This window comes from Anopheles coluzzii, chromosome 3, assembly GCF_943734685.1.
Source record: "Anopheles coluzzii chromosome 3, AcolN3, whole genome shotgun sequence".
NCBI lineage: Eukaryota > Metazoa > Arthropoda > Insecta > Diptera > Culicidae > Anopheles > Anopheles coluzzii.
The window spans coordinates 84,118,774-84,143,868 of record NC_064671.1 but is presented as its reverse complement, the minus strand read 5'-3'; the positions used below and the strand labels follow the sequence as shown (position 1 = coordinate 84,143,868).

At 49.4% G+C, this 25,095-nt stretch overlaps 1 protein-coding gene across 3 annotated transcripts in view; it reads left to right on the top strand.

Moving 5' to 3' along the window:
- Positions 1–407: 407 nt before the first annotated feature.
- Positions 408–25,095, top strand: part of LOC120960045 (uncharacterized) — a 38,836-nt gene continuing 14,148 nt past the window's right edge. Inside the window, exons 1-3 of one of the 3 annotated variants that reach the window (XM_040383953.2) lie at positions 453–645; positions 1,987–7,264; positions 7,349–11,630. In XM_040383953.2, coding sequence (XP_040239887.2) covers positions 3,778–7,264; positions 7,349–11,630 — 7,769 coding nt within the window. In that variant the 5' untranslated portion in view covers positions 453–645; positions 1,987–3,777. Of the gene's footprint in view, positions 646–1,986; positions 11,631–25,095 lie in introns of all 3 variants that reach the window. The other 2 variants (XM_040383951.2, XM_040383950.2) reach the window with 2 other exon arrangements.

The following is a 25,095-nucleotide window of genomic DNA, read 5'->3' as shown; positions in this document are numbered from 1 at the left end:
CCGCTATAGACGAGATAAAAGTATGGCTATCCTACTCTCTCACATCACTTTCGAGGTGAGTTGCATCTCTTTTAGCATCGTGAGAGAATACGATTCGCTCTCAAATGCAGGGGTGGTCTCTTTTGCTTAAATGGTTTGGAAAGTGTGCTGTAATTTATTTTATAAGAATTAATTTATATTTTCTTTACACTTTTCGTGATGTAGAACATTTTAGCATTCACATTGATAATAATGTAAACATACATCCTCACATAAATATATGTCCTATTATCAACACAATCCTGCTCGGTTTACAATTTTCTCACCCTCTCCCAAATCAGAGCGGCGAACCATTTTCACCGGCTCGTCAACTACGACACAACCGATCGCACATGAACCCTGCAATTCGTGAGCGAGGCGGAAAACGTGAACCCCCTGCGCTGTTCACAGAAAAACCAACCACAACATTTCAAATTTGAAATCCCGCGTGGTCGCATCGCAGCAACCTGACGGAAGGTGAGCTGCACAACACATAGGCAGCGACGGAAAGAAGAAGAAGAAAAGAAAAGAAGACGACAAAGTGCGCGTGTGTGCGTTTTCGTATGTGAGCAAAACAACAATACGGTTACGATAAGAACGGTGGTAAAAATTACAGTTTGAATAGAGGTGAATTGAAAGTTCATTAAAATATGATATATAAAATTGTATATTAAATATTTGTGAAAAAATTATGAAGAAAACGAGAAGCACGTATGTGTTTTTTATGTGAAAACTGAATTCGGGTGATCTAATAGGAGTTAATTAAAGATTGAAAACACCAATTCATTCATCCTGATGCTGGAATATTGCAGTGGCCCCGTTTTACTAAAACGGGTAATATGGTGTCGGGGCTAACGATTTGTTTGGTGATGTAGAACGATTTCTACGATAGTGCATTCGATGGAGCATACGAGCGAATTAACGAGCGCGCGAGCGCACGTGTGGCTGTGTGTGAGTGTGCACGCAAAACCAATAGGAACGAGAGAGAGTGTGCGCACAGCAGCAATAGAGGAGCGAAGAGCGAATACGGTGGCTAAAGAAGAGAGTGAAAAAAAAGCAAAACAACAAAAAAGAAACAACACTCACACATCTAAATAAGCCTACTACGGGTGTACCTACACTACTGTCATGGTGAGACGAGAGAGAGAGAGGGAGAAGAAAAAAGTAGCGTAATATGAGTGAGACAAAAGTATTTGTGTGTCAAGCGTGCGGGTAGTAGTAATCAATGATTAGTGCACACCGTTTTCATGGCAATACGTTTGTACTACGGTAGTACATTGTTGTTGTTGTTGTTTCTTTTTTTTTCTGTGACACGATTTGTGACCACCTGGCACAGTGAAAAATAAAGTGCGTTCTAGTAGCAAATACTAAGCAATCGTGGCTGATAGTGAAGTGTAGTACATTATAGCTTATTCTGGTTATCAAGATTGTAGAATCAGCATGTTTTGACATCTATGTCATATCAAAACAAAGTTTAACACCAGTGAATCATCATATTCCACTTTAATTTTCCTACTTTATCATTAATGAAAACAGTGCTAATTGTACGCCTATTTCACCCAGCACCACCCCACGCATGTGATAAAAAAAAGACATTGGTCGCCAAAATGGCCGTCCTTTTAAAAGCACATAAAACTTTATGAATACGCCGGTATGAATTATGTTTCGTGTGCCTGCTTCGTTCTCGCGCTTCACGCGCCCCCATTGTCCACTACCAGGGGCGCGTTCTAATGAGGCAATAATTCATACTGCCTGTGGTTCCCGTTTTAATGACCCCAGGCCAGCCATTAGTGCCGGAATTGCCGAACCGACAACTAGAGGGGGCTGCCAGGCGCGTGTGTTCGGCCGCTGCACAGCAAGATTCGGTTTCCGGTGCGTCCGGGGCACGAGTTTTGGCTCCAGTTCAGTGCAGTATAAGGGGGGGTTTTAATATGTCGCTTATGCCATTCCATTTTTTTTTTATTCTAGGTTACGTTCAAAAGCAAAGATATTCTTCCAAGAAAACACGTTCAAAAGTGTGCGTACTGAAAGTGCAGTTAAGAAGCATCCAGCTGTAGTCGGGTGAATGGCAGCGGTGGTTTGTGAAGTGATTGATTACCATCGCCATCATAACGCGCGAGTGTGTGTGTGTGAATTTAAAGGGTGTGTAGTGCGTGTGGCATTGGTTTTTTTTCTTTTATGATTGCCATCACATTCCGCGACGTTCAAAATCAATCCAATCAAGCCCTTGCACCATTCTCGTGCGTGCTGCTGTTGTCACGGAGCCCCCAACATTCTTCCACGCGCGTTGCCACTGCTGCCGGATGCACGGTGCGAGTGCGAGCGCCACGAGGAGCCGTGAGAGCGAGTGAGAGATTTCGGCTGAGCAGAGAGAGAGAGAGTGGAAAAAAGCAGCGAGAGAAGCCCTGCATACCGCGCGCCAGTGTATTGGTGTGATCGCGCGTGTACAGCAGTGTGCGTGTGTGTGTGTTGTGTGTAGTGAGCAGTGAGAAGAAAAAAATCGAAATACACGATTTTGACAGCTCGCTCTCGGTTGCTCTCGCTCTCCCTCTCTCGCAAGGAGGCATTTTCAATGATTTGTGTGGTGTTCAAGTGACACGGAATTCGCTTTCGTCGTGTAGAGGTGAAAAATCAAAACATCGTACGTACGGTCTGAAAATTTGCCGTGCCGTCAAGTGTCTGTGGCGGATGTGCCAAAGTGTGACCGCTTTTACCTGAAGATTGCGATTGTGTTTTTTTTCGGTGTGCCGTGTTGCTACGAACCGAGCAAAAGGCCAACAGTGTGCAGGAGCGGTGTCCCTGCAACCTAAGGAGCGAAGTAAGCAGCAAGACAAGAAAAGCGGGGGGAGGGTCGATCGATTTCGTGAAAAGTGCCGTCACTGTGAGCGCTGGGAGCGCAGCGAAAAAGAGCGAGAAGCAGCAACCAGCACAGCAGCAGCAGAAGCGGGAAGCAAAAGAGTGATTAAAAATCCTGAGCTTTTCTTGGGAATTAGTTTTATTTTGTTTGTGATTGTGTGTGGTGTGTGCTCTCTCTGTACGGAGCAATTTTTGTGTGTGTTGCCTGTGTTTGGGGTTGTGTTTTCCGTGCATCGTGTGTGTAAAGAAGGAAAAGTCCGGAATTTCGGAAGGAAAGAAAAGTTTGTGCAACAATACACAAAAAAAACCACACATACACACTCCTCAGGCCAGGAGGAGTGGCCAGTGGCCCGCTGTGTGTGTGGCTCGACTCGGAAAGCTCAGTGAGCGTAAAAGAATAATCAAAAAAAGGGCTATTGAAAATGTGAATGTGTGCGAAAATCCAAATCCAGCAAAGTGCCCTAAAAGTCAAGAGTGAAGTGAAATTGTGCATGGAAGTATGCTGGTAAAGTAAAGCGAAAACGAAAATTGAATTGCGATGCTCTCGCTGATTCTGCAAACATCCCTCACTGCGTGTGTGCGTGCGCTACGGCCGCTAAGGGTGTGTGCGTGTGCAGCAGCAGAACCGTCATCGCAGTGTGCGTAGGCGCGCCAAAGAGTGTTTGTGTGTGTTCCCTCTCTGTGGGAGTGTGTGTGAGAGAGAGAGAGAGAAGCAATAGTGCGTTTTATTGTTGTTGTTGTTGTTGCTTTACTGTTGTGCTTTTTGTGCATCCTTCCTCTCACTTCCTGTTGTGTCCTTCAACCTCTCAATCCCCCCCCCCCCTCCCCCCCCTTCTCTTTCTGACCCATGTGGAGGAAGCTTAGTATCGCGGGAAACACGGGCAATGGTCACCGGTCGCGGCTATGAGTGCCGAGGTTAGTGCACCGCAATGGCGATCGCTCGGATTCAACGGCGGCACATCCGACGGTTGCGGGTCGCCAGCAGCCCCCCCACCACCACAACAACACCCGGAGGCCGCTGGTTCGCCCCCGGGGGGCACCCTCATCAGCAATGGCGGTACGGGGGCAGGCGCCCTTCCTGATCTCATACCGCTTGTCGGTGGCGGGCGACCCAAATCGCCCGGCGAGAAGTGCATCAATCACAATAACAACATAGTCAACACGACGACGACGACGACGACGGAGGCGACAACACCCACCGGCGGGGATGTCGATGGGTGTGCGGCGGCGGCGGCGGAGGAACCGTTCCACTGTGAGCTGGCCGTCGGGCTGGGTGTGGAATCGAACGCGGACCGTGACTCCGGGTTCGAAACGCCCTCGCTCGATACGACCACCGGCTCGGGCGGGTGGGGCGAGCGGCCGGCGGACACAACGCCGGACGGTGCAACACCGGTGCAACGTCACGCGGAACAACAGCAGCAGCAGCAGCACTATGTTGCGCACGTGGTTGTTGCAGGGGAGTGCAGCGAGTCGAAGGACACGAAGCTAATACTGCGCCGCCGGATGTCGCCCGGTGGCGGCGGTGATGGGTGTGGGTCACCGCACGATGCGACAGCCCTGCCGTCGTCGGGTGAAACTGCGGCCCACAGTCCGTCCAACATCAAGATGGAGACGGGAAGCGAACCGGAAGCGGCAACAGCGGCGCCGGTTGTAGTGAAGCAGGAGCAGGGCGTTGAGGGGACACCAGTTCAAACGTCCACCCAGCGAGCACCACAGCAACATACGGCCCCCAAACGTACCGGCTACCGGGACGATCCGCTGCCGCTTCCGCTCGAGCCAAAAGAGCACCGGAAGTCGAACCGGCGGAGACAGTTCACCGATCGCATCATCGATACGCTCTGCCTGCCGGAAATCTTCTTCAATGCGCGCGTCCGCCCCAAACCGAAGCCGAAGCAGCCGGCCAAGCAGGCGAACAAACCGGCGGCCGCTGGACCGGTGCCGGGAGCGGCGAAAAAACGTGCCATCCCTGCGCTGACGGTGCCGAAGCGGCCAACGGCACCGCTCCGCACCACGTCGGCCCTGTCGAACGGCAGCGAGACGGGCAGACCAGGTTCGGCCGCATCGGCGGCCCACCTTGTCGGTGCCCTCGAGCGTTCCCCCAGCGTACCGTGCACTGGGGCGACGGGCAGCGCAAGCGGTGGCAACACTTCCACCCTGTCCACCACCACCACAGTTCCTAGGGTAAATCCAATCTTTCTGTTCGTGAAGCAGGAGGACACGCGCATCGTGGAGGTCCGGTGCGAGGACTACGACAAGCGCAACCGTATACGATTGACGCGGACTGGGCCGGCGGGCAGCTGGCGGGCGATACCGCGCACCGACCCGACCACGTCCGTCACGTTCTCCCTGCTGCCACCCCGCAGCGATGGGGAGGAACACGAAGAGGAGGAGGAGGAGGAGGTGGACCGTGCGGCAGCGAGCGACAGTTGCTGCGGAGGGCGGGCGTCCAGCGTGTCCGGGTCCGCTTCCGTCTCCGCGTCACCAAAGTACAAACTTGCGACGAAATCCGGACACAGCAGGCACCACCATCACCACCACCATCGCAAGCATAAGAAGAACAAGAAGAAGAAGCGGCGCCACGTGTCGGAGGGCACGTCGGACGGTGGCCGCGACAGTCGCACGAGCGGTACGAGCTGCAGCGGCACGATCGGCCGGCTGGTGGCGACCGGCCAGCGCAAGGTGACGTTCAGCGTCGGCGTGAAGCAGGAGCAGCGGGTGGCCACCTCCCCGAACGCGGAGCAGCCGGCGGAGGTGTACCACGACCACGAGCGGATACGACGGGCGGACGAGGAAGCGGCGGCGGCGGCGGCGGAGGCAGCGGCCGCCGAGGAGCGCGAGCGGGAGGAAACGATAGCGGAGCTGATCCGGAACTATCACGAGCAGCAGCGCCGGCAGCTCCAGGAGCTGCAGGAGAAGCTGCAGGCCAGCCGGCGCAGCGAGCTGGTGGCCGCCAGTCATCACACCAATATCAGTAGTTTTAGCGAACCGAGCGCGGTACCGAATGGTGGCAGCACCACCACCACCACCACCACCGACGCGATGGTGGTGGACGTGAAGGCGGAGGAAGAGGACGGTGGAACCGGCTTCTGCCCGCGGCTGTTGCTGGGAGACAGCGGTAGCAATAGTAATAATAATAACAGTAGTAGTAACAATAATAGTAGTAACGCTAGTAACGGTAGCAGTAACGCCCTCGGTAGTAGTATTGGTGGCAGCCCGAGCCACCACGACGCCACCAGCAAGTGCAATGGCGGCGGAGCAGGAGTCGAGACGGTCGAGAACACAAGCAATAGCCATAAACGGCGGCAGTCCGAGCTGTCCCACAAGCTGGAGCTGCTCGAGCTGGACGACGACGAGGACGATTGTGGAGCGGGCGGCAAGGGTGCCCAGTTGGTAGCCACGCTCGATGACTACGAAGTGCACGACGACGACGACGACGACGTGCATGGGTCCACGCTGGCAGCGCTGGCACGGACCGCCGATCGGGAGTGGCCGATTGCGCTCGCGAAGAAGTCGTCGGAGATGAAGGCCCGCCGAACGAGCATCGAGTCACAGATACCAACAAGCGTCATCCCGGTGCAGCAGCAGCAGCATCGGTGCAGTGACGCTGGTGCGCAGGCGTCCAACGACGGTGGACCGCCGCCACTCGGCAGCCTGGTGCTGAGCGTGGACGACGAGGACGACGACGACGATGGGGGCACGGCCGCGGCGGGTCTGCGTGCACTGGATGAACTTGGGCTGAATCATCATCACCATCATCATCATCATCAGGAGCAGCACCAACACATCGTTGACGACGACGACGACGATGTGCAACTGCTCGGCGTGGAAGGCGGTCGGTCTAGCTTCGGCGTGGACCATCACCACCATCACCACCACCACCATCACAGTATGCACCTGCATCATGCGCTTCGCTTCGATTCGTCGGCAAGACCGTCGCAAGGTTCGGACGAGATCATCGAGCTGGTACCGCCCGACGACGACGACGACGCACACGGTGCTTGTGTTGGTGCCGGCCCCAAGGATGCTGGGGAAGGACGACCGCACGAGCACGACAGCCACCCGGACGATGATGGTGGTAGTGCGCTGGCCGCTGCGATAGCGGCAGCGGTGGCGGCGGCGGCAGCAGCAGCCGCTGCAGCCGATGCACCAGCGGCGTCACCCGACCGCTCCTCCACCACCGTCGTCGAGATAGACGACGACGAAGTGTGCGTTCTCGAGCAGCAGCAGCAGCAGCAGCAGCAGAAGAAGCAGCTAACACCAACACCAGCATCGCAAGGACACACGGCGAAAGGAACCCGAACCCGGAGTAACGACGACGACGACGATGCTGCCACTACCACGACAACGACGACGATGGACGCCATCGTCATCGGCCCGGACGGTACTACAGGTACGACGACGCTCGCAAGAACAACCACCACTACGACGACATCCGCGTCGACGGGCTCTACCACCACTACCCCTTCCGTTTCAGGGACGCTGGCGGCGGCGGCAGCAGGCGGCAGTGAAGCAGGCAAGACGAAATCGACTTGCATCGAGAGCAACGCGGAAGTGCATCATCCACCGCACATCACCATCAGTAGTGATAGTGAGCTCGACGATGACGATCCGAAGCACGCGCTGCAGCAGCAGAACTCGGATCTTCTGGAGCAACAGCAGCAGCAGCAACAACACCATCAGCAACAAGAACACAACCATTTGCACCATCATCATCATCATCATCATCATCAACAACAACAACAGCTGCATCATCTGAGTGCGGAGTTTGGCGACCTGATCGAAGGCATCGACGAGCTGCAGGCGGCTAGTAGTAGTGGAGGAGGAGTAGTGGGAGCTGAAGCAGCAGGTGCAACAGGAGGAGCAGCAGTGCGGGGAGGACCGGCACACAGCGGGTCGGCGGCGGACGAGCTGCTGCATGCGGCGGCGGCCAGCTGCGGCGACACTACGATGACCGGGGCCGCCGAACTGCTCGACTCGCTGGTGGAGCAACAGCGCCGCGCGGACGCCACCGGTGTGGCGGCGACCGGGGGCGGCTCCTCCGCCACCGCGACCAAGCCGACCACCGCCAACCCGATCTACACGATCGCGGACGACTACAACGACGACGACGAGGACGACGTGCTGCTGGAGCCGGAACCGGTCGCGGACATCATTTCGCGGCTGGGCGAATCGCTCAGCACCTCGCCGAAGTGTTTGTCGTTCAATGAGGCGGGCGAAATCGAGGGCCTCACCGGCGACCTGTTCGGCGGTGGGGTAGGTGGTGGTGTTGGGGGTGGCAGTGCTAGCGGCGGTGGTAGTGATGGCGGCGTGGATGACGATCTGCTGCCGAACCCGTTCGCACCCGAGCAGACGGTAGCAGCGTCCGGTGCGATGACGCAGCAGCAGCAGCAGCAACAGTCCAGCGCGGTGGCAATGGGAGGTGGCGGAAGTGCTACGACGACGGCGTCCACCACCACCACCACCTCGTCGGCGGCGTCCTCCTCCACGACCACGCTGGAGGACGAGCTGTCCATCACGATAAAGGATCTGACGGAGGCGAGCGAGCACGCGAGTTCCTACTTTGCAAGTGCGGCGGCGGCGGAGGCAAGCAAGGCCGCCGGGAAGGAAGGTACCGATGGTGACCGAAGTGCCGGCGACAGCGGTGGTGGTAACAGTGCATCATCGTCCTCGGTGAGCACCTCGGCGAAGGAGCTGCCGGCCGAGGCGCCGATCGTGATATCGCCCGACTCGTGCCAGGAGGAGCTGCCGAAGGATCTGAGCTGCCGCAAGCGCAGCCTGTCGCCCTCGCCCCGGCCCGTGTCGCACAGCTCCGATGCGATACAGTCGCCGCAGCCGAGCGGGCTGCCCGCGGTACCACCGTCGCCGGATCTGTTCCTGCAGCCGAAATCCATCTCCGCGTCCAGCTCGAGCAGCAGCTCAACGACGTCGAGCGTGATCGAGGCGCTGATGTCGCAGGCGGCCGCAGCAGTGGCGGCCGTCGCGAAAGGTGGCGGCCGGCCCGCCGCTGCTGACGGGGTGGGTGTTTCGGCGACGACGACGACGAGCACGGTGGCCACCAGTACGAGCGGTAGCGCCGCGGTAGCGACGACGACGACCTCCAAAACGGGCGGCACGGTGCAGCAGAAGGAACCGCTCGATCTGGGCAAGTGTCGCAAGTCGGCCAGCCCGACGGTCAGCTGCTCGGAGGAGGCGAAGCGGCTCTCATCGTCCAGCGGTGGCGGTGGCAGTGCCAGTGCTGCCGACGACACGAGCGAACCGAAAGCGAAACGCATCAAAACGGACCCCGAACAGCAGCAGCAGCAGCAAAGGCCAAACAGTGGTGCTGGTAAGACGGTGCCGACTGTCACGACGTCCAGTGCGGGCGTGAGTGCCGCCTCCCTGATCAACGCGATGGCGGCCGGTGGAAGTAGCGGCGCAGCCGCCTCAGTGACACCCTCCAGCCAGCAGAGTGCGGCGGCGGCTGCAGCGGCCGCTGCCGCCGCCTACACGAATCTCAACGACTCGGCCCGCCTGGTGGAGATGCTCACCTCCGGCAACGATCCGGACCCGCTCACCCAGCTCCGCCTGCTCGTGGGCAATCCGGCCTGGAAGGTGCCGGACCCGCTGCTCGTGCCAAAGGATCGGCTGAACGCGGTGCTGGCGTCACCGGCCCGCGAAATCCCCCTGCTGCTAACGACGCGGCCCGAGCTGCGGCTGCCGGAAGCGTTCGCCTTTCCCAACATACTGCAGGATCCGGACATACTGGTGATCTCGCTGCAGCAGCTCGAAACGATCCTGCAGACGCAGGAAGAGCTGGTGAAGCTCAAATCGAAGACGACGCTCGATGCGACGGCGGCGGCAGCAGCAGCAGCAGCGGTCGCCACGCCGCCTCCCACCACGCCCGTGCCATCGATGGCGGCCGTCGGCAAGAAGGCGCACGCCGCGGCCGCCACCCCGACACCGCCCAGCCCGCTCGAGACGCTGAAGCAAACGCTGACGGCGCAGGCGGCGAAACAGAACCCGATGATGAGCTCGCTGCTCGCCTCCGGGCTGGCCGGGGACATTGACGCGGCAACGACGGCCGCCTTCAACCAGATGCTCTGGCTGCCCTACCTCGGCCAGATGGGCCAGTTCGCGCCGGACCTGCTGAAGGCGATGATGAACCTGCCGGCCTCGGCGTCCGCTGCCACGGTGGCGGCGGCGGCAGCTGCCGCCGTCGGTGGAGCGACGGGCGCCGCCGGCACCGGCGCAAACACGCTGGCCGACATGCTACCGTTTATGGGCCCGCGGTTTCAGGACTTTTGCGGGTTGCCGCCCGCCACGGCGACCAGCCCGCTCGAGTACAAGCGGCAGCTCGAGCTGGCCATGCTGCAGGAAGCGATGACGACGGCCAACCTGCAGCAGCGCAAGCAGCAGGAAGCGGCGGCCCAGAAGAAGGCAGCGGCGGCAGCGGCCGCCGCTGCGGCTGCCGCCCACGTCGACCGCAAACCCGTCCTTGGGCCGAAAACGCTCGAGCAGCAGCGCTCGGTGGCGGCAGTAACGGCCGCCGCCAACATGTTCCAGAGCCAGCAGAAGAAGGCGGCAGCGGCGGCGGCTGCCGCTGCCGCAGCGGCCGGTATGATCAACCCCCTCGCGATACCTCAGTTCATGACGCCGCCCACGATGACGCACGGAAGTGGCAGTGGTGGTGGTAGCGGCAACAATAGCAGCAGCAGTCGGTACGGTGCAGCTGGCGCGGCTGGTGCTAGCTCGCGAACATCCGCTCAAGCGTTGCTGCAGCAGCAGCAACACCATGCGCAACAGCTCCAGCAGCAGCAGCAGCAGCAATCGTTCAGTCCGAGTGGGTTTAAAAATATGGCCAACCTTATGAACCAGGCGGCTGCAGCGGCGGCAGCGTCCGGTGGACGGCAGCAGCACTCGGGAAGCTCGCACCGGCAACAGCTTACCGCGTTGCAGAAAGCGAAACTGCAACAGCAGCAACACCATCAGCAGCAGCAGCAGCTTCAGCACCAAAGCAGTATGGGTGCGGCCGGTATGTTCGGTTCGGCGGCGGCCAATTCGTTCTTCAATCTTCCCACCAACTTCCAAGAGTTCCACGAGCAGCAGCAACAGCTCGCCCGGAAGCTCCAGAAAGAGCAGCTCCACCAGCAGCAGCATCAGCAGCAGCAACATCATCATCATCACCAGCAGCAGCAACAACAGCAGCATCAGCTTCAGCTACAACAGCAGCATCAGCAGCAACAACTCCTCCAGCAACAGATGCACCATCATCACCAGGAAGAGCAAAAACCAAGGGTAACGTGCAAATCGCTGATGAACTTGCTGCAGCCGGACAAGCAGCAGCAGCAGCAGCTGCACAAGCATGCCGGCGGGGGCAATAGTGGTGCGAACAGTAGTGCTTCCAGCAAACTGGCCAACCTGATGGCCATCCCGGGGATGGATCTGTACACTGCGCAACAGCACGAACAGCTTCAGCAACAAATGTTCCTACAGCAGCAACAGCAGCAGCAACAGCAACAGCAGCAGCACAACTTCCTCCAGCAGCAACAGCAGCAGCATCATTTAATGCAGTCAGGCGGCGGTGGAAGTGGTGCGGGCGGTGGTATGCATCAGCAGCCCAAGCTAAAGGTGAAGCCCGGTCTGCATCTGCTCGATCCGGCCGCCATGCAGAGACGGTTGCTGAATACGGACGATCTGGCGGAGGTCGGCAGCACCACGAACGGGCTCGACGATACGACGGATCTGTCCTCGCCGCTCTGGCATCCTCTGTTTGGCAGGTGAGTGTTCGGATGTAGTTTGTTAAAATAGTTTTAGATGATAGATGGATAGACGTTTTGATGGCGAACAAATGAAGGTAACAGTCTTAGATGATAAATCACATGACTGTTACCAAGTGAGATTACTTCTTTAATCCATCAGTGTGTGTGTTTTAGCTGGATACAGTGTAATACTCTCATATGAAGAGTATCCATTCTTAATGAGTTTTCGTTACGTTTTATGATCTGTAAATTCCTCTTTTAACGAGCAAAATCTCACATGAAGAGCATTGCAGGGTTTTCCAAAATAATTTCGAATGTAATCTTTGTTATTCACCACGTGAAAGATGTTATTCCACATCAATCTGATGTATCATTTGCATCATCATAATTTGTAATTTCTTCAGCATGATTTTCAACACGTCTCAGGCTATATTGAGTTTGACAGTTCTTTGTGACGTATTGAAAATCATGTGTAAAAACTGAAAATTCATTTTGAAGCAAATACACCATTTGACAGCTGTTGAAAAACATCTTGAAGGCGGTGTACAACAATGTTAACATTCGAAACTGACTTGGAAAACCCTGTAATTTTGCTTTTCAAACAATTTGTATAGAAAAGGCTACACGTTTTTGTACAAATTTTTCGATGTTCAAAGTCTCAATTTTTAAAAGTCATTTAAGCAGAAATATCTACCGTTTCAAATGAATATACATGGTTTTGCAAGTCACTTTCGAATGTAAACATTGTTTTTCATCGCGTGGAAGAAGTTATTTTACATCACTCTTATATTTCATTTGCATCATAATCATTTTTAATTTCTTCAGTATGATTTTCAACTCTTCACGTGTCAACGGGTAATGAGATCCGGCTTTAAATCCCAGTGAAAAAACGATGGCAGCAGATAGTTCAAGTGTTCAAAATCATGCTGAAGAAATTAAACATTATTATGATAAAAATGAAATATCAGAGTGATGTGGAATAACTTCTTGCTCGCAGTGAAAAACAATGTTTACTTTTGAAAGTGACTTGGAAAACCCTGTAATGCTCCAATAGATTGGTTTGATTGAACTCTATAGACAAATTTATTCATTTATTAGTATCGTTCTGTGCGGATTTCGTTTCGATTCCAGTCGAGAATCCGAGAATTCCAGGGCAAGAATAAACGCCTGAAGGTTTGATACATTTGTCAACGAACCTCTAATAGCGCTCTTTGTAGATGAGTTGGAATACTCCATGCTCCAGTTGATTGCAGTAGTAAAATTTCGATTATTTTTTTCCTTGTATTTAAAAGCAAATTATGTTTTTTATTGGCAAAAGTACAGGCGTTGCCGTCAAATTTTGGCCGTAAGTCATGTATTTTTGTCTCGTAGGCGTCAATTTTTGACAGTGTGCATCAATTTTTGTCTCGTAGGCGTCAATTTTTGACAGTGTGCATCAATTTTTGTCTCGAAGGCGTCAATTTTTGTCAGTGCGCATCAATTTTTGTCTCGAAGGCACCAATTTTTGTCTCATGGTCACAAATTTTTGTCTCTTGGTATTTTTTCGTTATTTTAATATTTTAATAATTCCAGAATGCAAAACAAAATTAAAAAGGTTATACAATGCAAAGGAATCAATTCAGGAATTCTATATTTCACATAGTTTTACGTTTTATTTATAATAATATCAAAACAATTTAGAGAAGATTAATCCACGATTATTTCTTCATTTTGGCATCGTGGCAAATCTTCTTCTTCTTTTGGCTCAACGACCATTTTCGATCAAAGCCTGCCTGTACCACAACTTGTGGGCTTGGCTTTTGATCCCCCCATAGCAGGATAGTCAGTCCTACGTATGGCGGCACGGTCCATTTGGGGCTTGAACCCATGACGGGCATGTTATTAAGTCGTACGAGTTGACGACTCTATTACGAGACCGGCAATCGTGGCAAATAGTTAAATAAATTCCTAAAATAGTTCTCGCAATCCCTACGGTTTATCATTGTACTGCCATTTTCGATTAAGGAGTACAAAGTATATCCATTGTTCAAAAGCAATCAGCTGTGTTGATCTACGTACCTGTAATTTAGTAAATAAAATTGAAGCATTTTCCTTAAAACCCCAATAAAATATTCATAAACCACAGATTTTTATTGAAATTAAATGTTACTACAATTAAATAACCCTAACTACGCGTCAAATCAGGTAAACTCATGTAAATATATTAAGAGGCAAAATTTCATGAACAAGCGACAAAAATTGGTGACCATGAGACAAAAATTGGTGCCTTCGAGACAAAAATTGATGCGCACTGACAAAAATTGACGCCTTCGAGACAAAAATTGATGCACACTGTCAAAAATTGACGCCTACGAGACAAAAATTGATGCACACTGTCAAAAATTGGTGACTTCGAGACAAAATTTGACGGCAACGGCTGTAAATGGATTGAAGTTGCATTGGATTGGATTGGATTGGATTGCAAGATCGCAAAGCAGGAATGGTAGCGGATAAACAACTAAGCAAATGGATTCATTTCTTGGTATTGTGCAGAGCTTTGTCGATGATAGGAAGATGCAAATTGCTGTTACCCGGGAATTGTGATGATATAATAATATTTCGCAGCAATAATACTACTTCTCGAGGTAGTTACTTGGCTTGAGCAAGGCATGGCTATTGCACGAACTGCGCAGTTTAGCAGCAACAGGGTACGCGGAAAAACGCGTAATAGATTTCAAAAGAGCAATTTCACAGACTATTACTTTAGCAATTCCAACAGCCATGACCGTTATTTCCAATGATTATCAGCTGTATTAATGTATGGTTGATTCGTAGCAATGACACAAAATACAAAGTTTGGTTGTGCATATTGTCCATTAAACATTTATTGCCAGTTAGACTGTGTTATTCCTTTTATTTCCTGTTTTGTTTCGTTGGCCGTTTCAAACACGAAACAATTGTCATCAAGCGTCTAACTGACGTCATCGCGCTTTGACAAAACGCGCTCACTAAGGCTAATCGTTGATGGCGTATGCTTTATCAGTGATATGAGCTATCGTTAACCGTTAACGTGCGCTTAACACGTTAATCACGAACGGTTGCGTGAATGGTGACCATATGGGGCGCCAATTTTGTGCTGTATCGATTATCATCCTCAGCGCAATTTCTCTTTTAGTAACATGATGGGTGTTTTACTTTTTTCTTCTTTGCCACCCCACCACCAAGAGAAAGCAATTGAAAGCAAATACTACCAACTTTCGAACACACATCTTATTCCGCAGTTCGTTCGTTTGCAGTTACCGTCCCCCCACTCGATCAATCATTTACGCGGTGGCTGCTGCTGCTGCTCTCGTCGTCGTATTCGGGTCGGGCTGTTTCGCTGTGTTGTCTTTGTCCCTGTGCATAACCTTCAATCTAATCAACCTTCAAAATAGTAAAGCCAAACATCTTCTACGCGGTCATAAACATGCTCGCAATGCGCCGCCGGAGTTTGGATCGGTTCCAAATGTGTTCCATACGGAGTTTATTTCGTTTGAAGAATTGTTTCGAAAATCGCAAACACTGGCTATAATCGGAGGTATTTGGTGTTGTGGTTTTGGGGGTTTTGCTCTGGAGCATGCCCATTTACGATCCTGAGAGATGTTCAAGTAACACACGCAACAATGAAGGGGTACGGCGATGAGAAGCCAAGGGCAACAACATATTGTTTTGATTAAGCGTAAATAATCGTAACAAATCGTTTTTTCATATGCATATGAAAAAAACACGGAATCGATGTGTCTCCCATCGTCGTATGGTTGTCATCTTGGCGAGATCCTCTCACGCTTGCGATCGATCCGTGATCGTGAGATCTCTTCGACTGTCGAGAAGAATTCGTGTCTTGTGAGAGTTTGGAAATAGAATGCAAAGAGAAAGAAGAAAAAATCATCGTTAGAACGGTCATGGCCTGGAAGCCGTCATGGCCACGGCCTGGGAACACAGTTGCACGTTCGCTTCCCCAAACGCCGAGGTTAATCGCACAGATGGTTTCTTGTTTATGTCAGAACGCTTCTTCGCTTTTGATGTCCGCGTTAGTTGCTCAGCCCGCGCGTACCCGGTGGTTGGAATATGATCGGATCGTACCCCAGCGGACGAGAAGCAAAGGGGTGAGACTCGCGGCACAGCCTCTTATGCAGCGAAAATCACTCCCGTGGGAAAATTCGGAAAAACGTGTGCTGCGCTCGGCTCTTTCTTTTTCCTTCGGTGAGCGCGGCGTGTGTGGTGCGCTCCGCCCAAAGGACAGAACAAAATCGAAATACTGGTTTTCCCTCGCGAGTCGAGATATGGTATAACGTGCGGCCACCCGTCTCTGGTGGCTGGCTGCACGGGAAACAAGAAGTAACAACTTCATGCTCGCTAATGATGAGACTTCGGATGCGTTTGAAGAGGAGCATGCATTGGATGGCGGACAGCTAGGTCAGGAGCACAAGGGTAGAGCAGGGATACGATAGAGTAGATACAACAGCATGCCAAACTTCACTTCCGCTTGAATAAAGATACAGCTTTGCCTATCTATAGAGGCGGAGTTTTGCATCACTTTCACGTCAAATTTGGGAGTCTTAGCTTTTCGCATGTACCTAAAACCTGGATATGTGATACAAATTCTTGGGAAAGAGCGTTGTCTTAAATTTCGCCCTAAAATTTACGTTAGTCGTTTGGCATGTTCCCCCCCGCGGGTTGTTAGCTCTGTATAGTGTCTAACGTTTCATTTTCCAATCATAAAACCATTAACAAATTTATAACACACTCACCCACAGGAGTGAAAGGATGCATTTTTTGTTTGTTCGGGTCGATAAGCTTGCTCATCTCCTCCGTGTGGGGCAATAATGCCCGATGCATAATGATGATCATTGTGTGTGGCGCAACCGGAGAGTACAAGTCTGTGTCAGCATCACGTTTCATTAATTAAAAAGCGCTGCAGAGAGCTCCATTGGCAAGCATTTAGCATTTGTTTAATGATTCCTTTTTGCATTAAAACAAAAAACAAAACAAAAACCAATGCAGTGAAATAAATAGTACTTGTACGCAGGATGTCCTTCTCTCCTGAGGTGGACAAAATGGCGGTCAAGAAGAGGATGGAATGCATGCCGTCGGGCAATAAGGTCTTGTTTCTGTGTTAATTGATATTACGGTGCTGTGGCGAATATGAGGAAAAGGAAGGATTATAGTATAATAAACCATTTCGTCGTCTGGTCGTCTGTTTCGGGTTGGAATATGCATTAAAAGAATTAATAATGATCCTTTCGAAGATTGTTTTTTGAGCTTTGAGTTGTCACCGACCTTTTCGTTTCCGCAGACGAGATCATCTGCTACATTGACGTACGTTGCCAGAAGAATGCGCATAATTGGAATTGGTTCGTTAATAAAGCAACCACCAGCTAGTAACAGCGCCGAAACACCGTCGCTCTGTTTTTATCCTTCCACGAATCTGTCCCTATCTGTGCCTCTTACTGTAACGAATCTTGTAAAAGAAATAAAGGTCTCTGGTAAATCCGACCAGAAACCGGTACCGCAGAAGCGTGTACACCGTTCTGTGCAATAGCAATGCGGATTTATCTGTGCAAACTTGTCCATATCGCTCGGGTTCTCCTCTGCGTACGTGTGCGCCTGTAGAAGTGCATATTGTTATTAAACAAGTTCGCTTCCACTCACCATTACGAGTGTGTGCTCTTGTCTGTGCAACGAGATAAAGCTGAGCTGAGCGAAAGAATAAGAAACGATAACCTCCGCGTGTAGCCGCCCTTCCCAGCTCTGCCACAAACCGGTTGCGCGCTTGTAGAGCACTGTCTGTGGAGGTAGTTACTTGCCTGAGCCTCTAGGTCTAAAAGGGGGTATGTGTGCGCCCTGTTCGAGTTCTTCACTGGTCGATTGGTTTTGTCTCTCTGCTGTGTGTTGTTGAAGCAGGTCAGCACTCTGGGCTGTACTTGGTCGGATTTTTGCAGTCAGCTACACACACACACACACACACCGATATACATGCAGACGACAGACTGCATAGGGCTGGCCGGAAGAGCCAGTCGGAGGTACGGATCTCCGGTTGCGGTGTGGTAGAGCACAACTCTCTACCCTGCCCACCATGCATAATTGAAGTCCAAATGTGAAGGAATGTGCACCGTTTCTAAGCGAGCTGATGATGTGGTGGTGGTGGTGATAGAACCTAGACACAGTTGAAGTTGTCCGGGAGATACGACGAATGGAGGTAGTAGGAGTGCGCCGATGTGGACGACTTGTTGCAACTACTTGTTGTGCCTCGAAACTCTTCCTTACATTCCCTATTTTTGTTTGCTACAGACTACAGGCCCAGCAATGGAATAGTTGGATTTTGCTCTCTTTTGCGACCTCACAGAGCTCCAATGAGTTCTTATTCCCTTAAGCCTGGAGGAACCAGGTAGCTGAAGGAGGGCATTCCGTAATGCTGGAGCACTCCACGAGGCTACGGAAGCAGCTTGAACCAATACAAAACGGGACTGAGCAAAAGCTTAAAGAGAATTGCCAAGCTTTTGCTCTAGTTTTTTGGCCCCAACAAACCTGGACCGTGTTGTGTCCAGGCACGCTTGGTTCGTACCATGTGCCAAAGTTCGGGCGCTCTCTTTCTACTACGTCTGTGAAACGGTGCTGTGCCCTAGACACGGTGACCGGGCTAGAAATGAATGAGGGAGTAAGTTGGCGAGCTTTTCGGTTCGAAACGTAGACGGGTTTGCTTTCACCAAGGTTAAAACCATCGTCGTCGTGTCGTATGCCCAAGGTCCAATGCTTTTTCTACTGGGGCGTGTGACGTGTGCTGTGTGGCATTGGATTTGGTTCCCCTCGCCGCTGTACAGTTCCATCGGGCACTGTTCGGCCGGTTCGTAGCATGGAAGCGTCGTCGCTTTTCCCTCCGAATGCGCAGCCGGTGGGACGAATCCGAGAAAAGAACGATAAAATGAGGAGTGTCGCCACAAAACGCTGAATCGGACGAAAGTAAATTTCTGACCGTAAAGAAGGACGACTACGACGACGGAAGACGACGATGATTCTCGATGAGTTTGGGTGCATTTCGGGACGAGGAATCCGGCGATAATAGGGCCACGGGGTGACAACGAAATAGTGTGTGGGAGCCTTTTTCTCATTCATCCACGGCACACAAACGGTGAAAGGAAGCTAATGCTTCGGCTGCAGCGCGAAGTCTGAGCGTTTTTCCTCTTATGCTTTGCATGTTGCACCACAGCTCTACTGCCGAGCTCCCTCCATGGTAGTGCCAGGTTTTGTGTCCAAAAAAAACCCCCCTCGAGCGGAGAGAAACGGGACAATAAGGACAGCCTGGTGGAAAGCTCGCTTCTAGGTCAGGCAATGGCAACGAAGCAAATGGAAACACTGTAAATGTGGGGATACGACGATATCACACCGGACGTTTGTCTATCGCTTTTTCTTTCCTTCCCGTAGCGAGGCAGCGAGATTCCGGGTGCAAGACCTGTTGCCCACAAATCGAGGTTACCGGCAGGCTCCAGTACTGCCGAACTTTAGGAACGGAGCGGAAAGAAGGTGAAAGAAATCCAAAATTGGTGTCATGGTCGTCTGTTTTTCTGTGGGAGAGACGGGCATGGGTTTGTGAATGGAGATGGCGTGAGTTTGCCAATGACCTGCCATGCCGCCTGGCTATAGAGTACTTTAGTCGCCAGCGTCTGGGTCGAAGGTTTGGCGATGATGATTCGGAAATGATTCATCAGCGGGGCAAGAAGTCGGGCGACTAGCAAGTGGTTTTTATTTTAGGAATAGTCTGAATGGTACTTGGCTCTGATAAACTGCAGTCAAACACGAACCTCGAAGTGGTGGTATGGTACCATTTGAAGGTAGTGGTCGTCTGAACCGCGATAGAGAGAGATGAAGACGCCTTGGATTGATGGGTTTGCTGCGTATGAGTGAATGAGTCGATTTGGGATATCTTGGTAATTCGGATTTCGTGTCACAAATGTGTTACAATAAGTAACAGTAGATTGATTCAAATCACCTCAGAACTAGCTTGATCGTGATGCATTCGATGGTTTCTGTAACAGAGATTATAACAATACACGCAATTGTGTACAACACCCTTGTGAAGCTTTGCTACAGAACAAAGTGTCATAAAAGATCTCACCATCACATTCCGGCAGCAATAAATATGATCAAGCTTCTGGAGGATGAATGTCTGTGGGTTTTAGCTCTCTGGGAATACGACAAGAATTCCGGGTTCCTTCGCGCTTCGACGTCGTTGCTTCTTTGTTGTTCAACTATGGGGCAATAAATCTTTTCCCGATCGATCGAAAGCGATCGATATACGGCTTAACTCTTCGTCTCTTCTACCCTTGAGAAGTTTTGCCTTGGGCTGCTTCTAGCAGGTAGTCAGTGTTGGTGTGGGTTCGGAACCAATTTAAGAAAGAGGGAGCGTTTTATTTTTTATTGTCCCTCATTTAGTTATAAAGACGCTTTTTTACACAAAGGAATTAATGCAGCGTCAGCTTTTTATTGATAATTGTTATATTTGTGTCAATTTTATATTGTATGACGTATACACGTTTTATAATGCTAACTATATTACACAACAATGTACAATATATAGGTTCTTATTTTTAGCTTATATATTGTTGATATAATAGATACATCTCTAGTTATTAAAAAAAAATATTTTTTTGCCAAATCAAGTGGCACTTGTATTGACAATACATATTCATTAGAACAAATTTATAACAACTCTGAAGCCTTGAAGGAAAATGTTGAAAATGTTGTTTGTATTACAATTGAATTTGGTTTAAAATAAAAAAAAAATATGTTTTCCATGAATCAGAACAAATTAACGAAAAATTTCCATTCTTTCTGACGGGTTTGCTGAACTTATAATTATTGTTTTGTTCCTATATGTGTGGAGTTGTGTTGCTAAGGCGATGAGGTAGCCAGAAACCCTATAAAACTGACTGTTATCGAAATGGGACTGAGTTTGTGTACTTGATTGATTTGAATAACGAGCATCGTTGTCATGATATCGAATTTCGTTGTTCGAATCGTCAGAAATCTATGAGCTTTTGTATGATTGTATGATTGATATGAAAACAATATATTACTACTATTGGAATATGTCTGTTGTCAATCCCGCTAATAGCTCTAAACTACAAAACTAGACTTCAATCGCAGACCAAACGGAGCTGTAAATGGTGCAATGGCTATGCGCTTCGACCAACATTCAGCAGGTCGTGTGTTCAAATCTTGCGTGCGGAGACACAGCAGCTTTTGAAAACTTTTGTACGTGCAATGCTCTTGTGCAAAAGTCTAATTTTAAGTAAAAATTATCATGACGAAGGCGAAAAAGAACACATACATAAGAATACATAGACGGGGAAACATTCCAAATTTGCAGAACAAATTTCCCGTACTTCTGCCTAGTACAATCAATAAGACGGCTGGCAACCGATGGCAATAGAATAGCTCAAATTTGATTTGGTTGATTTGATAAACGAAAAAAAAGAAGTCAAATATGCATTACTTCTTTCAGCCGATGTTCGTCTTTTTTTTTCAACACCAATAAAGCTGCTGTGTAACTAATAGGTGAAGTATATCGGAGTTATGCTCCACATGGTGACGGAGACGCTTCCTAGAACGAGACCGGTTTTCATTCGCGCTTTTTAAAATGATTTCTATCTCGTGCAGGAAATGACTGCTGAACCAAACCCCCCCCCCCTCCACCGCTCCCCATTCCTCCGACTCCCAAACAATGCGGAAAAAAACATTCATTTGCCAAAATTCACGCCACCCGGCAAACTTTTGGAGGTCGCGCGTTGAGCTGAGAGCACGAAAAGAGCAAACATGATGCCCGAGCGTTGTCTATTAAATCCGTTCAGAAGGGGCGGCAAGAGTGTGATCCATGAAAAATGGGGTGAGGAAAACAGTGCAACGAACTTGGGGATGCGTTCATTCTTTTTTTCTTTTTTTGCTGACTCCCATTTCCCATTGATCCTGCTTGCTTCCTGTGTTTGTGTGTGTGTTTGTCTTTTTGAACTGTACAATGTGTGATTCGGTGTCCGGTTGGGCACCTCACGTGGCCTGTTCGGCGGCCGGTTCACCCCCCTATTGTTGCGGTTCGTTGGTTTTTCCAACCGGAAAATTATCTCCCACACTTTCGCTGTCTCTCTCTTTCTCTCTCTTTTTAAAGCTGTGTGATGCAGGCTGGTTCTTTAACCACATTATTTTGTTGCACCGTGGCCAACAAAACGGTCGTTGCCGGTTCCGCCGAAATCCGTTCAAACATCACGATACAACTCACCCCCAACCCCCTCTCCTACTGACTCTGGGGGGTGTGTGTGTGATGATGCGGCGCAACCCCAAACACACAATGTCAGCTTGTTCGCGGTTTTTTTTTATTTGTTGCGTTCCCTTCACTGCGGGAAGGGAGCTTATTCACTTCCCACCGTGCGCGAGTGGTAAGGATGTTCTGACAGTCAATCAGTGCCTTTGGCGGGTGCAACAAACCACGGGGGACGGGGGACGGGCGAAAGTACGCATCGCGTCGCCGCTGCGTGACGCTGTAACGCTGCGTAGGAAATTGGCCCAAAAAATGTGTTCGATTCGTTTTTGTATTTCCTTTTTTTCTTTTTAATCCGACCATTGCTGATCGAAACTCTCACGTCTTTAAACTCTTGTTTTATTTTACGGCCGTTGAAATGTTCTCCCACGGCGACCATCACCACTATCGGTTGGCACGGCTCAACGGTGGGCTCCGTTTTTGGAGCTGGTTGGTTGGCAGGATTTTGTGTTTATTTGTGCGCGCGCGTGTGTGTGTGTGTCTGGACCCCGCAGCACAACAGCAAACAAATGCAGCGCAATTAAATGCAACACAATGAAACAATTTTCCATCAATCAACCCCCTCTCATCCCCGATGCTGCTGCGTTTTCCTCTTTCGCTGCATCTTTACTTTATTGTGATGACCTTTCATCCCTTTTCTTTTTTTTTGTTGGTTCTACTTGATGCCGTTGGAGGGATGGAAAGGGTTTGACTTTTTTAATAATGCTCTACAGCAACATATCCCGCAAAACATGCAATGCGCTTGGTCGTCGTTTTCTTTCGTCGTTTGTTTTGCTTTGTTTTGGTGGCACATTTTGTTAATCTTTTGGGTGCATCGAAGCCGGTGCGTTTCGAGGCAAAAACGGACGCCAGTTGCCATTTTGTTTAGTGGTTTTTGTTTTTTTTATTCATTCCTTTTTTGTTGTCTTATTTGAGATGACTTTAGTATCAATAATTCTCATTTGGACTTGATTATGCTGCTTATTAATTTTATAATCATTTAAATTAGTATATTTTCATCTATTTTATGTTTGATATTTCTATTTTTATCTATTTATGAATGTATATGTGTCTTAAATGTAAAGATTGTATTTTTTTATATTACGTTATTATTTAAACACTATACTTTAGAAGTTTTAGCCTTTTTATGTACTAGTTTTTGCATTTCAAATTGCCATTAACCATCACTTAAAAGTAACACTTTTGAAGTGAGTCATAACTTTGGCATGTGTTCATAACCGTTCACAGACCATGCAAACAAGAGGTTCATTTGTTTACAGAGGCAGCAATAAAATGGAACCTTGAGGCAAGAAATTCTTATTTTGCAGCAAGTGTTGCGAGTGACGAAATTGTTTGTTGGTTGAAAGATTTGCCAAAGAAATGAAGTGAAGCAAACGTTGGCAACCAGGGCGGGCCAGCTCAAAGAAATGGATTAAAGGTGGAACAGTAACGTGCTGCTGCTTGCGACGCAAGTTGATAGTTTTATTCCATTATGTTTTTAACCTTCTAGTATAGTGTTTTGAATTTGTTTGAAGTTTGACTCTTGAATTTCTCTTTGGATTTATATTCAAGAGAGCTGATTTTTTCGAGCCTATCGCAATACTGAGTACTAAGTAAGTCTTTAGAATGCGAAACCAAAAGGTAAAATCTTTAGAAACGTTCAGCATATTGCATATGTATTGTAAGAACCCTCCGTCATGATGGAAGTAACCGTACGTGCGTACGCTCTAGCTAGCAAAATTTACGTTTTAATAACGCAGTAAATCCCAATTTTATCACACTTATTCGATGACTGGATGGAGTGCGGAGTTTATGAAGGAAAATGATGAGAAAACTGACGAGCACGAACGCACTAAATCGCTGGCAATAAAATGGCAGCAGGAAGTATAAATGTCCCAGTTGTTGCTACGAAGGAAGTAAACAACTTCTAAACCCCTCACAGAGCAGCATATCCTTAATGGGGCCCAACAAAACCCTTGGCAACTCGGCGGCATTACGCGACCCTATAGAACCGGGAGTGCGTCTCAGTTAATGCATTTTGGGGGTTTTTTTTGTGAAATATTCCGCCCGTTTGGCGACAATGGCGAAGACATTTCATATATCTTCCGGCTTTTGGATGCACAAGCTGCGATTCTCTTTGGAGTTGTAGGTTTTATGTAGTTTTATAATATATTAAAGCTGTCGGGATAGCTGTAAAATTAATGAATAATGAAGAATAAATTAGCATTGAAAAATAATGAAGGGATTTGCCATGATGTTTACCATATTCTTCGTTCAAAAGAGTGTTGAACAAATAATTATCGTGTTTCTTGAAATATAAATCAACGTTTGTTTAAAAATGACGGGTCAAAACTTTCGTCGTTTGTTTCCTGGAACTTAAGCGTGGTTGGATATTAAATAAATGAATGAATGCAGCTCAAAATCGCTCTTGAATAAAACCGCTATCAGTTTTTTGTTTTAATATACCATTCCTGACAGTGTTTGGGTTTGTGGAGAGCGATTCTTCTAATGACACGCGACACCGCGCGTGGAATGTGAAATACCGGTTGGCTATCGTGGGAACTGGCGCTTAAGGTGGTTCTCTTGCAATTCAAGACAACCAACGACCACGTATAGTGGACACTCCTGCTCGAATCTTTGTGAGGTGAAGTCGCAAAAACGAAGGCCTTTTCATAAAAGATCTTTAAATCTGAATCGCATTGATTTGGCATGGGTCAGTTGGTGGGTTGTGGACTTTCTCACAGTAACAGGCCCCACACAGTTAAACGCTCAATCGTAACTAGGTTGAAACGGTTGTTAAATTTCGAATTTTTTATAGTAACATCTTCCTGTTCAATGCTTGAAGGAACATGTTGAAGATAACAATAAAAAAAATATTATTTTCGCTTTGCTCTTCAGCATTCAAGTAGCAATTGACTCTTCCGAAATGTTGTCTTCTTTCCTTTTACGGCCTCTGCAGCATGGCAGTTTTGAAGAACGTTGTCAATTATACTTCGTTTCTTCTGATTTACTGTGTGTGTATTCGCCTTGAGAAAAATAGCGAATGGTACATTTCTGCATAATAAAGTAGAGTTTTATGCGTATTTTCCAATGCTCTTCTGTAGCCTGAAGGATAATCCTGTTCTAGATTTATTTGCCAGTAATTATAGCCATTGCACAAGCGAATGACAATCGGTT